Here is a 15,344-nt window from a genome sequence, read left to right on the forward strand (position 1 = left end):
CCCCCAATGCATTTATATCTACAGGTCCTCAAAAGTCTAGACAGTAAGATGCTTCGAGAACGACGTGTCCACAGCTTTGATCATCTGAAATTAGGCCACTGAAGCAGGGACCGCTGGGAATATTGTCCTTATGTCAACGTGAGAATGACGTTTCAATCTCATTTTTAATTGCTATATGATTCAAACAGCTTCAAATGAATTTATTTTTATCACTTGTCTGTTCTTAAATAGTCACAGATATAAAAGACCTTATTTCTATGGTCCTGTCCCAGGGAGCTTTATCACTGTTTAAACCTACATTAACTTTTTTTTCCCAAGTGGGGGCAGTGGAAACAAGAACAAACAGTACAGCTTTAAAAACACTTTGTAAAGTTGATATTCTAGCAAACAGTTTCACATCCTGCAGACAGCAAGCAGGTTCCATTGATCAAAAAAAAATAGGACTTCCCCCCAGAAGTGAGGTGCTTGTGTCCTATGTGAAACCAAGTGGACTTTGAGGTATTTTAGTGCGACTTTTCACCACATGTCTTTTCCTAACCCTAACCTACTTAACTTTACTTGCCTGAACCTGACATACATAACTATGTAACTGAGGGTTAGGAGGTAGAGCAGGTTGTCCTAATCGGAAGGTTGGCGGTTCAATCCCCAGTTTAAGAAATTTATTTTTGCTATTTGTACATGCACAGGCAGTACGGGTACATAGGAATTACTTTTGTGCAAGCTCCAAGAAGTGAAAAAAAGACAATAGAGATAAAAACTAACAAGAATCAAATAAAGAAGTTTAAACAAAAGAAAGCTACAGTACAATTGAAAAAGAACACTACAAAATACAATAAGTTAAAATAAGTTACAAACTGTAAATTAAAATGCTGTCGCAATTGTTTACATTGCAGTTTTTATTGCACACTGCCCTGAGAAGATGAGGCAGACATGTCCCCTCCCCCTCTTGCGTCTTTTGCCAACAGTCTGACTGTGGCTGGAAGGAAACTGTTATAAAAACGTGCTTTATGTGTTATGATACTGTCCAGTCTGCAGTGTCTGACGTTGTATATGGAGTGTTTCTGTCTGAGCAGAGAGTGCGCTGGATGGTGTGTGTCCCTGAGGATGCTCTTTGCTTTTTTCCTGCAGCGTTTGTTCCTCCATCCAACATGTCAAGGAATCCTTGGGCCAGATAATGAACCCCAAATTGCACCTGATGATTGTTACTCTAGTGTGTAAATGTGTATGAATGGTTAAAAACTGAGTAGCAGGTGACACATTGTATGGTAGTCTCAGCCACCAATGTATGAATGTGTGTGTGAATGGATGAATGTGACTCAGAGTGTGAAAGTGCTTTGAGTGTTCGAATGACTAGAAAAGTGTTATACAAGTGCAGGTCCATTAACCATCTATTACAAACAAAGTTTTTTTCCTAAACGTAATTTAAGTAACTTTACTTGCCTAAATCTAACCTATATAACTTTGCATTAAGTATATAATTTTATTTTAATTACGTCACATGACAACACCATTCGTGGGGCACTAATTGTTAAAAACGATGCAAACCATTGTATGTGATAAAGATAAACTGAGTTATGAAGACCATATATTAACTTTCTTTCTAGCTCTGTTTTGGTCGCCATTGACTTCTGAGGGAAAGTTTTGCCTTTTTAGGTGCGCAATGTACGTTCACCACCTGCTAACTTTGTCTGTCTGCTGTTTGGTGCTGTAGAGCTGGGTGGTAATTCAGTGTAGGTTCATCGCCAAGAACGATTCCCTTACATGCAGTCATTTGACCCATTGTTCACATAAAATGATTGATTACAGCAGCTTTTATTTTACAGTCTGATCTGAATTGTGACTCACATGGAGATGAAACTAATGTGATTTTTGCACTTTGGACTTTCAGTTAAACTTAATTTATTTTACTAGCTATTATATGGATGAAATTATTGCAGATTTCCTGCTGCATCAACCTGTTATCAAACCAGGCTTCACATTCAGCCCGGAGCACAAGTTTTAATATCTAGACTCTTTATAGCACGCACAGAATTTACAGCATCGTTCATAAAATGTGTTAGAGGTTGAATCAAATGGTGCTGCAAAGCTATTTCATATGAGGGGTTGGCAGCGTTGCTCTACCTTTCCAGTTGCTGATGTGTTTGGAGGCATGAAATAACTATTGTTGGTGTGCAACACAAAGGGAGCTTGGCCATGCTAATTTCCCTCATGACTGAAAGCATTTAGCTGTTGGTAATAGTTTCATTGTCCCACATAAAATGACAAAAGAGGGTCACGCTGAGGACGGTGCACCTTTGAAGTGAAAAATCCGGGGAGGTGTTCAGCTGGGTTTTTTTTTTAATACAACACATTTTTGAGATGCAGGACACTGAGAGAAATCCTGTGGCAACTGACCTTCACTGTGTGTTCATGTTCACTTGTACTGACCAAGCAGGAGGATTCGACCAAAAAGTCAAACATTATTCTCCACTATCTTAAAATTGATAAAGGCTGGCACATCATTACTGAGCTAACCTGACGATAGAGATCTTCAGACTAGAAAAATGATTTTGATTTTGGCAGGGTTGCCTCTGAAAAGAACATACAGCCAGCTTTTGTTGTTGTCTGCATTTCCTTTACACTCACCATCTGCAGCACATCAGTCGAGACCATCTGCATACAGCACATGGCGGTGGCGAGAGCACACACGATGGTGGAGATGACGTTAAGGGCACATACGCTGAACAGCAGCTCCTAAAGGAGACGGGGAAGGAGAGGAGGAGACTGTTAGAGGAACAAAAAGAGAGGAGGAAGAGCATGAAAGATAAGACACAAGGGTGAAGGAGAGAAGGTGAGGAGAGGGAGAGAAGACAGATAATATTATGAGCATTAAAAGGTGTGTAATGTGAGAACAAAAAGAGGTACATGTGGAAGAAAAGGAGAAGAGGCAGATTGAACTGAAGGTGACACAAACAGCATTGACGTCACCAGTAAGGTAACCAAGTTTAGAAAATCACAGTGGGTGGACACTGCAGTGAGAAAACACCTCTTCAAACATCTGGTTCAGTGAAAAACCACACAGCACTAAGAGGAATCTAACCTGCACAGTTATAATGTAAAAGGTTTAAGACTGATAAAAAGAATTATGATGTCTGCACATAGAGACAACATAAACAAAATTCAATAAATAACCTCATGAGTGCTCAAGGTTAAGCACCGGCATATACACATTCACACCGGCATTGCAGTGAACAGCAAGGGGACAAACTTGAATCTGTCAGCAAAAATAAATGTGCATGCTGGTGAAATACTAACCCTGAGCACCCTGAATCAGAGAAAAGACTCATGACTGCAATCCCATTAGGCTGCTGTTTGTGCTAAAAAGTAGAAAATAATGATCTTTGAGTGGCTCCATTTTTAAACCATATTGACTTTTGTAAGTCTTAAAAAGAGAAGTTATAATAACTGTACTGTGTGGATTAATTTCTAGAAGAGGAGCACAGGCGAAGTAATACCACCTGCATGATAATTGTAAGCTGTATAGCAAACAGAGCAGTGATATGAAACTTACAGCCCACAGACCATTTCTCGTTCGCTATGAAAATGAATGTATTTACATTTTTGCTTTAAATGTAAATAAGGTGCCAGAGTGCAAAAAGAAGCATCAAAATTGAGTGTATTTATCTTTGACTTATTCTAATTAAGTGCTAGGGGATGCGATCTCATCCTACTCGTCAAATTTTGCCATTAGGGAGGAAGCCCTGGTCGTTGCCAAAATGAAGCCAGGGCAGTCTTTTGCATTTTATCTTTATGCAGAAGGGGTCGGCGGGTAGGTTTAGGCTACAAAACTACTTAATAACGGTGAGGAAAAGATTGCGTTTATCAGCTTTGAGTGGCACAAACACCACAACCGATGTTGTTGTTTGTTGGTCTCAAACACCAATCCCCTGGGACAAAGTCTGGGATTTGTTGGGCCTACACAACTCCCCTCTCACCTACCCTGAGCGGACTTTCTTTAAAAATATGTCCATTGCTCTGACTGTACATAATAACGATGCAAATGGGTTTACATTTGAGCTGGAAAGCTGGTGTGTCCTAAACAGGCACTAAATGTTGCCTGAAGCAGAATATTTGGATGCTCTGGGAGGCTGCAACAGATGGATCCCCCAGAACCCCCAACAGATATTTGGGCTAATTTCCTATATATCAATAAGGGGTGTATATCACAAATTTCATCACAATATGATATTATATCAAATCATTGAACGACATTACTATATATGCTGATATCACAAAGTCAGAAACGGTAATATTTCGATTTGATTAAATTCAGGGGCCTGCAATCAATATGAGATGATATCAGTAATTGTCCTAATTGTCTTTTTCTTGGCTGGTTGCCATTAGCTGCCTAGTTCTTGGCTGCTAGCACTGTTTGAATATTTAGGAAGGAGGTGTGCTTGAACAGAAATGACAGACATGCATTGAAAATATTAAAATAAAGGTTTCTTAATGATGACTATATGAATCAATTTTTTCACTTTGCATCAATTATGTTTTTTCAGTGATTGTTGAATGAATATATTGATTCAGATCTGAGTATTGTTACACTCCTAATATTCATTATTAATGTTGGTTTATTTACTGACATTTTCAAAAGTGGGCCCAGAGGAAAGCAAATTAAATATCTCTAATAATGAACATGTTGAGAGATGAGAGAACAATAGCAGCTTGTATTGCTGCTGCAAAATGAGAAAAACTAAATATTATTTCTACAAGTATAAAATAGCTCTAGATGATCTGCGGCCCTCTCAGATGTTTGAATACAATAACAAACAAAATACTTTTTTGTAAAGCTCACTGGGTTCATGTGTAAAACTCACACTGTCACTGTGGTAATAGTATTATCAGGACTAGACTGTCAAAAGTTGAGAGGGAGGAGGAGAGAAGGCAGAAAAAGAGGTGAATGCATTTATTTAAATACCGGAAACAAGAGGAAGTGAATAAAATTCTCCATCTTATGCATCTACAACTGCAAACTTGTGCACCCACACAAGTGCACAAAAATACAATGATTAAAAAAAACAGTCAACACTGAATACAACTGGCCCACAAATATTGATGTGAATACAACAAAGTCATCACTTCAAGGTAAAGCAGGAGAGTATCAGCACCGGAATTAAAACCTCACTACAGCTTTTTATTCTTTGTGGACACAGGCTCATGAATGAAGCTCCCCAGCTACCACACAAAGTGTTTTCCAGCCTGTCGCACAGATTATTCACCAGATTCAGGAGGCGCATAATTACCAGTGACATTACAAACCCCCCACTTGTATTAGGCTGCTGATAATCTGCAGAGGGGACAGCCGTCTTCCCCACAGAGATCTACCAGGTTTGTTGTCAGGATGTAGGTTCCCTGACTTTTTAATGGAGGCGACTTTTTTCCAACCAGAACCTATTACTCACTTCCACTCCCTTTGAAGTTTGTGATATAAAATGGATCAGCCGCCAGCCCTGCAACTGTTTTTCAAACATGTTTGATATCCAGTAACTAGTTGCCAAAGATCAAGTTGGTGTGAGCTGGATGTTAAAGCAGAGATGATGCCAGTTGGAAGCGGGGAAGTTCATGCTGTGCAGTGCCAATTATAAAATAAAAGCAATACATGTTTACCTTTACGGTTTTGGACCATGTTTTGATTTGATTTCACTTTATTATCAGAATATTTTATGAAATGTGTTGTGCATCCCAAGATGTTGTGCACTGTTTCTTATAAATACACATAAATACAAAGATAATGAACACAACCCTAAACCAAACAACAAACCATACTACAAACACTACATATCAGACATTACAGGAAAGGTTTGCAATGCAAACAAGTTAATTGCTCCCCTTTACATTCAGTGTTTGACCCGAATACGCTATGGTCCACTTAGAACTAAAACTCCAATTTGACTCATTTGTGTGCTGTGAAAAGCTGATTTTTATTACATGCTTTAGAGAAAAGTCTGGAGAACTTGTGGATGCAGCACCAGTATGGCATTTTAAACATGGAAAATCACAGCCAGTCATTAGAGATTGTAATGGCTTTTAGTTAAGTGACAATTATAGGTTTTTTTTATGTTTGGCAGAAGAATGTGATGTAAAACCTCCAAGTGGTGCAGCATTAAAGGTTAATGTGCTGGGCTTTTTTTATATTTCAACCCATTTACTCCAAATCACATGCACTTGACATTACTGCCAGTATTGTAGTATGTGAGAACGGTCTTGGTCTCAAGACCACTTTTTGAAAGTTTTGGTCTCATCTCGGATTCAACCTCATTTTTACTCGGTCTTGTCTCAGTCTCTGACAAAGAGGATATGGAATTGGAAAAAGACCAGTCAAGACTACAACTGTGGAGATATCACTAAATTATCTGTGCAAAAAAAGGAGTGCTGTGTTAAGACGGTTCAGTTGATTTCAGCTCATTAGTGTTTGCTCGATTTGTTGGCTCATAGCAAACAAAGGAAAATCCCCTCACACCAAATTCACTGTTTATACGGCAGTTAAAATGTTGATAAAAGAGGAATCTTTGTTTTCTTTGGGTGATTTTAAGAGAATGAATATCGTTCAGATAAGTTTGAGGAGCTCCTATGAGTTGTAAGTTAAAAATTTTATTGTAAGTGTGTCATGCAGATTCCCCTTGCATTAGTCGTGGTCTTGACTCGTCTCAACCACTCAAAGTGTCTTGTCTCAATCCCAATACACTCTGGACACACACTCAGGTTTAGGTGTTCTTGACTGCAGCACTGATTACTGCTAACCAGAGTATGTTGTAGTGTTTTAGAGTTTTGAATGTGAGTCATGAGGTGTGAAGGCTGCCAATGAGTGAAAGTAAAGATCTGAACTTCTTTTTACAGAATAAATAGCCTATTGTAGTTTGTGTTGTATTGTCTTTTGCTAAAGGCAAATTATGTGAAAACATATTGGAGAAGAGTTAAGCCACTTTATCAATTTTGATGAACAGGCAGCTGCTGGTTTGAGTTCATCTTGAAAATGAACTTGTATAAACTTGAAAAGCACTTCAGAAATCCATCCCAGTAAACATAATGCATGGTACTGTAGATCAATGTGGACCAGACAATCACAACATAACTTTGATCACGACAAAAAAAAGCCATGATGTTCAATAAAAACAGTTCACTGTAATGAATTGCCAAAATGGGTCTCAGGCCTCTGCAAACTGTTTTCCATACCATAGTGGTGAACGGAAAACTTTAATGGAAAACATGGTCAAGTGTGGATGAATTAGGGAGACATTTTGGCAGAAATGGAAGATAATTTAATAGGTATGTTTTCTTTACTGAAAAATCTCCTTAAAATAAGATTTGTGTTTTTGTTACCTTAGAATAAGTTGTTAATATCTACATCCTTGTTGATGGACATTGTTGTGTTTCTACTGCAGCCTAGAACAGACAAATCAAACACTGGCTATAGAAATGGTTGTTTGTATTTTTTGCACAGTGACTGTAGTTGGCATCCCTTCCACAATGAGTGCAATGTGTCAGAAAAGTTATTAAAACTGTTTTATTCTGTTTTTACTGGTTGAAATCACCTAACCCGTTTGTTTGGAAGAGGAAGAGATAAACACTATAAACACTCTAGGAATTCTAACTTTTAAGAGTTTCAGCTGGTTGTAATCTGCAACACACGCCACTAGATGTCACTTAATCCTCCCTAATCTTACACACTCCTCCTTTAAACTAAAATTCCAGTGCGTACTCGTGTGGTCACTTTATCCCGTGAGGCATGTATTCAAGACAACTGTTACTGCCTCCACACATGAGTGGCACCTTGGAAGTGACACCTGCTGCCTCGTCTGACCACAACCTTACAGTGACAGATTGTACAGCACCCTGAGCCTTACAGGGGGCTTAATTGGGTTTTCACATCACTGATACTCAACTGTTGTCTCTTGAACCGTGAACGCCTTGACCAGGCACAAACTACACACATGCCTCCACGAGCTGCTGCTCTCTAACGTATGACAGGCTCAAAGTAGGAAGGAGCAGCACCCTGCCTTTCTCCAGCCAACATGGAGTTTCTGTTGATAGTCTCTGCTGACCTCCGCTGTCTTTGGCATCCCCAAGCAGCTCTTTACAGCATCTGGCAGGAAACCCAGCACTTCCCTCAAGAAGCCCTGCAGCAGTTTCAGGGAGGTCAGTCCAGACTGTTGGCAAAGCCCTTCAGAGATTTTCTAACCTCCAATGACAGGACGCAGCAGATGTTGTAGCTCTGTGATGCCACTTCTCATAAAGTACTAAATGCATTGACTCTGTGGGAAAAGAAAAGCTTTTCTAAGAGTCTTGACCTTCCACATAAGTTCATGTCAGACTTAAAGCTTAAATTGTCCAATCATAGAGCATGCAAAAATTCTCTTTTTTCTTTTCTTGTCATAGCCTAGAGCTGGAGAGATTCTGCTCTGCAGACCAGGTGGATAACACCCCGTCTGTCCTCCTAGATATCCAGCTGGAGAACAACTCATTCCGTGGCTTTCTAATCATAAGAAATCCTCATTTATCCTCTGGATTCTGGCCTGAAAGTTGTTATTGAAGGCTAATACTCCCTCAAAAGTTGAGATCCATCCCTTTTGACTCAGGTACACAGCTTATCAGTCTTACAGGGCTTTGACACACCATCCGGACTCACAAGCAGTACCAAAAAGACAGACTGATGATCCTCACATCACCCAATGTCTCATATTAAAAGCTTTGAATATGCTGCAAAGACCACAGCTGACTGAAATGCAGCAAAGGGCCAAGGCTGGAATTGAACCCGCAGCCGCTGCGGCGATGACACAGCCTCTATACATGGGCGCCCGCTCTATCCACTAAACCAGTTTCCTAAACCAATGCTACAATGCAGCGCCAGTGAAAATAGAAAAATGTTCTGTCAAAATGAAATAATGATTTATTGATTATAGGTCTGGGTCCAGATAAGCAAGAGTCCTGGTCTGGACCCAGGAAGATAGAAAGGAAGGGGGAGGGAGTTGATCCTTGTCCCCCCTCAACTGCCCATGCCAATGGCCTCTTTCCCACTTCCTACCCCACTACCTTCAGCCCGTCTGCTTGAACCACACCCATCTTCAAACTCTGCCTTTACTTTGATCTTCTCATGGTTATGACATTATCGCAGTGACAAAATCTGCTCACAGACATATAAAGGCCTGGAAAAGTACTCAAAATTGCCTCTGTGGAAGTTCTGCTACAATAGGTGTCTCCAGGATCTCATTTTACCATGATGAAATACACACACACACAGATGGACTGACAACCTGAAAACAATACCAGCTGTCACAACATTGTTGCAGCTGGTAAATGCTGAAGAAAGTTGCCAATAAACCAAATCAGAAAGGCTGGTAGTCTGTTTCTGAATCTTGCAGAGAGACACAAAAAAAGATACAAGCAAGATATTCTCACATGATTCATTGTGACTCGGATTAAAGTCTCATTACCTGCTCTGAATACATATTGAAAATATGGCTTTGAATTGCTGTGGATAGCTGCTGTCAATCCATACTTGTGGAAGATGATGAGGCAGAGGAGAAAAACAAGCAGAAAATGACGACTGGGGGAAATAACTGATCCTCGAGGTTGAATTAATAGTAAGATAGTTTTCTCTCACAGATTCAAGAAAATCAATCTCTGATTTAGAAAAAGTAGCACAAACGGAGCCACACACATCACAAAAACTACAGGCAACAGCCAACTAATAGTAAGTCTCTTGGTAAAAGGTTTGTACAGGGTGTATCCCTGCAGGGAGGGAGTGGTGGTTTATTACAGCAAATGTTTTCCCAAGTCGATCTGCAAGCATCCAGAAAAACAAGAAATATTTATGACAGCTTCATCTGAGCTACTTTTTGTTATGATAATGCATCTGCTGTGCAGATGTGAGCCGGTGCATTGCTGTGATTTCCCCTGTGACCACAATGTACATAATGGCATAATAAATTCTGCCAGGCAAAGAAATGTAATAACACGTCTAAAGAAAGTCTTTAACAGGCCTGCTCACCAGATATTTAACCTGCAGAAGATACCTTGCCTCCAGCCAAACAGGTTAGTGAATTACACAGCAAGGTTACACATCCGCCCCCTCACAGGAAATCACAAATTATCTCAATACTCCCTCCCACTGATGATTTACACCCCAAGGCAGTGTAATTTAACAAAAAATAGGATGGAAATGAATTGTGCCTGAAATAAGTGAATGGCACATTTTAGCAGCAACACAGACAATGCTAAATGCTTTTAAAAAAAATATTTTAAACAAAAAGAGCAACAGCTGAGAAATGAGTGAATTTGAAAAGTTAAGGTGGTTTAATACTCAGTCCACCTGCTGTGATAATCCTGTACTTTCAATATGCTATGTAATTTAGTGATGGAGGAACTATATGGCAGCTGCATCATGAGCTCATTAAGATCAGCGACAGCCTTACAGCCACCTGAAATGGCTGAGGACTCGTGGGACCTGGGCGTGACAGCTTCCGCTTAGACATAATTCAACACATCTGACCACTTTGGCACTTAATAAAGGTTTACTGCACCAATTCCCATATCTGCTTTAATGAGCTATGATCAAAATGACAAATGCGCTTGATCTTTCCTCTTTTCATCAGCATGCTTCATCCTGCGAGGTCCTTTATTTGGTTATCAATGTTTTATAATCAATCAGGGTCATAAAATGACTGGATATGATTGTCGTTATCCAATAAAGGCACAGTAGCACATACTGTAGATCATTCCTGCAGACACTCTGAGTCAAGATAATCTACTGAGATCATGCACTCGCAAACTACAGCCAGCCCAGGCCGGATACACACTGCATACTAAGAGGTCTGCCTCTTGGGGAAAGACAAATGCTGTTGCCATTCTCCACTTCCTGCCCAATTAATCTAAGACTGAATGCTTTCAGTGCTTTGTATTTTACGTCGTTTGGCTGCTCATGTAAAATGTAACACAGTGAAAGAGGGAACTTGGAGGCATCACTTTAGACTTGATGATCTTAGCAATTTAAAGACAAAAATTTTGAATGACTACTGACTGTTAATCCTGTTAATGATATAATTCTTGTTAGAGAGGTAACAAGACTTGTCAGGTAGAGTCTGTGAGGCCAGACTGCACATCAGTGCTTTGAGAGAAATGCTAAATGCCAGCATGTTTACAAATACTGCTCTAACATGGTAACATTTGTACTAAAATTTTATTTTTATGTACAATTTTAATACTTCTCTGTATACATACATTGTATGTATGTGTATATATACATACATAAATAGTTAAATATATATATATATATACACTGTGCATTTACTAAAACTGTACACCTATCTGCCGTAAATAGATAGCTAGATAATTTTCTTTGATATATATTATATTTCATCCCTATATTTCAACTCCTGCATTATTGTATGTCTAGAGCTCTATTTGCACCAGACTGGTATTACCAGCAAACCTCATGGGGGCAGCTGTAGCTCAGAAGGTAGAGCGGGTCATCCACTAATTAGAAATTCTGTGGTTCGATTCTCGCCTCATCCGGTCCGCATGTTTAAGTATACTTGGTATACTCCTGTGAGTGTATGTGAATGTTTAACTGAGTATTAAGTGGTCTGAAGACTTGCAACTCCAAGTCCATTTACAGTGTATCAGAAATTATGTCCATGTTTCGAGCAGCGCATTTGCATGATATAAGTGAAGTCTGTCTGTACTGACAATAGCCCCTGGATATGATGTCAAGGCTTTTCATAAGAATAATACAACCGATTTATAGAGGACTAATATTATCAAATTAAATAGGCCTATAATTTGCAGCAGTATTTTTACTTGACAAATTATGGACATGGGTGGCACAGTGGCGTCATGGTTAGCACTGTTGCCTCACAGCAAGAGGTTCCCTGGTTCGAATCAGGGTTGGAACGGGGTTCAGTCTGTGAGCGGGGCCCTTCTGTGCGGAGTTTGCATGTTCTCCCCGTGTCTGTGTGGGTTCTCTCCGGGGTCTCCGGCTTCCTCCCACATTCCAAAGACATGCAGGTCAGGTTGATTGGTAACTCTAAATTGCTCTTAGGTGTGACTGTGAGCGTGAAAGGTTGTCTGTCTATATGTGTCGGCCCTGCGACCTGTCCCCCCTGTACCCCGCCTTCCGCTCAATGACAGCTAGGATTGGCTCCAGCCCCCCCGCAACCCTTGCGAGGACCAGCGGTTACGGAAAATGGATGAATGAATTATGGACATGGCAAATTTGCACGGCATGAAGATCACAGATGACCTCCACAATTATAAAAAATAACTCAAGGGGCCCATGTAACAGTAGTCCCATGTGAATAGGGCTTTAAATTCTCTTCTTTTTACTTGCATGATATTGTTTCCATACATACCGAAAGAGCATTGCTGGACACAGCCTGAGATCTAATATTTCATGTCCATGAATGCTTCTCTATTGTGTATATGACAGTAAATTACTTGTAATTTGCATATGTTAATATCACAGTAGTGGGCCTCCCAGAACAGCAGATGCAGAGGGATACCTAGAGCCTAATATGTAGATGCAGAAGTCCACGGCAAAGTGGCTACATGTGACAACTTGGGTTGAGAACCTGTTGATATTTCGCACACAAAAACACAGGTCAGCCCTACGTTGTTACTAGAAGGAAAGTCAGGGGATCACCAGTGTAAACATTTGGAGACCATCCCAGTACAAAATTTCATGGCAATCCATCCAACAGTTGTTGACATATTTCAGTCTGTACTAATTGACTGACATTCCCAGAGTCATGCCAGTAGCTTGGCTGAAAATAGAGGAGTAATATCTCAAACAGTAATTTCTGCAGATAAAAATCACAGAGAATTTGTTTCCACACATCTAGATTTTCATTTTTGTATTACAGGAAAAACAAATAAATACATGAAATTCAATTTTGCAAATCAGATTTATATAATGTGGTTTGCTGTTTGAATAAAACTGATTTTTTGGAGTTGTCTCTCAGTCTGGCCACACAAGCAAATTTTAAACAGTCACCTGCAATTGTGATATCAGCAATGATGGCAATATGAAACAGGGCTGCATGAATCAACATCCACCATTCCTGATTCTTGGTTTAACAGAAAATAATGTACAGTGATGAAAATTTACTACAATATGAAAAGCAAGAGGATACATCAGCAGTTTTTCTTAAGCTGGAAAACTTGCCACCAATCAGTACACATGGTACACCGTGTCGTTACCATAACTACCAGTATAATTGCGTCATTTGCAAATAACAGTATAAGCAGCTCTGAAGGCTGGATTTTTCAAATTAACCCAATTTACCTGCAGTCTGAGCACAGTCTTACTTGTATATAATGTTTTTTACATATGAAACTTCATCAGATCTTCACTCAACACAAACACATGCTGTCTCCTGCTCACCTTGAGACGGAGGCGTATGGTGTTGCAGTCCCTCAGTGGATTCAGTTTCAGTGTCTCTCCCAGGTTGTTGCAGCTCGAACTCTGCTGCTGCAGCTCACAGCACACACACACTCCATCGCTGTCAAACTTGAGCTGGGGGGGAGGAGGGGAGAACACACATCCACACTCATGCATGCACGCCACATACACAAAAAACATACACACAGACACACAGACACACACACAGACAGATGCACAGATCAGACCTGAGCTTGGTACTCTGCATTGTCAAATTTAGGATACAAGCGAAAAGAGTAAAAAAAATTACACCAAACACACAATGTACTGTGATTGAGCTGCTCACGGTGGATTTGAGTGTACAGCAGAAGAAGAGAGGCTGTGAGACACGAGGAGCTACCCAGGGAGGGATGGAGGTAGGGCATACCTCTGCTATGTGTCCCAGATTGAGAGAAAGCAGGACATGAACCCAACAAGTATGGGTTAATTACATTGGGGAAAGGAGATGAGAAACGTTAGCATTTCAGTCACGACTGGGGGAGGGCCTCTGGGGATCCACATAAAGCAGTGAAGTTGGTCTACCCGGCTGGTCCCACTTTTGTTAGGAGAAAAGCTGCTTGTGAAGTGGAAGTGGTTGGGTTAGTGGGCTGGTCACTGGATGAATCACAAGGGGCTTCTTCAGTCATGAAAAAGACAGGAGACCCTGGCGCTATAAATTCAACTTAAAAAATCAGCTTACCATCTCATTATGAAAATGTGAAGACTGAGTGTTATGTGTCCAACTACTTCTGATCACCAGCTACACTGAGAAAGAGCTTAATACGCTTGTTCTGAATTGTTCCCTCCTGTTTTCCATGTGTTAACACCGCTGTCAGAGATGCCAGTGTGTAGAGAGCATGTTTCTTCTTTCACACTGTTATTCCGCCTCAGTGTTCTTGGCCTATAAGCCGACAGTGGAGGTAGTAACAGCGCCAAAGCAACGTCTGTGCAAGACAGCTGGAAATACAGGACCAGATGGGACGGATGAGTTTTTTTGACAACATGCTGCTAGCTGATTTAAAAAGCAGCTAGCAGCAGGTAGCAACTAACCCAAAGAAGAGGAGCAGCAGCCAAAAATTAGACAAATGGGCAAAACAATAAAATGTGGAAATTCCTTATCTTCCAAGCAAAGGAGAAGTCCAGCCGTCATATAACAGGGACAGTAAATGACTATCATTACCATGTTATGCAATTATAAAGCGCTGCTGATGTGTATGCTATACGTCACATTAGAGGCCGATGCTGTTGTGTTTTTTTTGCTTCTGGGATGCCAGCATGCTGTCTGTAATCACACACTGGAGCGGTATTATGCCTGCCCTGTTTGGTTATTTGAAAATGGAAAGGCAGTGTGAAGTAGGGACTTCGTAGCAGCCCTTGAGTGTGATCTGTGTGTTAAAAGGGCCATTTGCTAGTAACTGTCAAGTCAACTTGTGAATGGTGGAGATGGTTAAGGTTAGGGCAAAAAGGCTAGCCAATCACAGCACAGTAGGTGGGGCATTGCCAAGAAAAGCAGTGTTATCCGTAACAATGTGTTTGGTCCACTCTACCATGGCGTCCTCCTCCCAACACAGACTTTGTTGCTCTTTATACCACATCAACTGACTTCCTCCTTTGCTCTCATGGCTACTGCTACAGCCACTTGAGGTTTTAAACAATAAACATAGATATTGGTGGTAATAAGCTGTTTGTTCAAAGGACCTGTGTGGTCATATTTTGGAGGACAGTCTGTTTTTTTACCTTGTGAAATTGGAGCACGTATTTTCTAATCCACTCAGCTATGTAAAAGAACTTCAAAGTAAGGATTGGTTATGTTTGGGGAAATAATGTGTTTATAGTTCTTCCGAACTGCCACACTCGAGGGGTGACATAAAAAGCTGCTTGTCCATCA

The 15,344-nt window shown here is 40.4% G+C and overlaps 1 protein-coding gene across 2 annotated transcripts in view; it reads right to left on the reverse strand.

Moving 5' to 3' along the window:
* Positions 1-15,344, reverse strand: part of fam189a1 (family with sequence similarity 189 member A1) — a 125,504-nt gene that overhangs the window by 12,987 nt on the left and 97,173 nt on the right. The window contains exons 2-3 of one of the 2 annotated variants that reach the window (XM_042488893.1): positions 13,421-13,552; positions 2,626-2,733 (exon numbers count right to left, since the gene is read on the reverse strand). In XM_042488893.1, coding sequence (XP_042344827.1) covers positions 2,626-2,733; positions 13,421-13,552 — 240 coding nt within the window. The remainder of the gene's footprint in view (positions 1-2,625; positions 2,734-13,420; positions 13,553-15,344) is intronic. The other variant, XM_042488884.1, reaches the window with a different exon arrangement.

The sequence above is a fragment of the Plectropomus leopardus genome, chromosome 1 (assembly GCF_008729295.1).
Source record: "Plectropomus leopardus isolate mb chromosome 1, YSFRI_Pleo_2.0, whole genome shotgun sequence".
In the NCBI taxonomy this organism is placed as follows: domain Eukaryota; kingdom Metazoa; phylum Chordata; class Actinopteri; order Perciformes; family Serranidae; genus Plectropomus; species Plectropomus leopardus.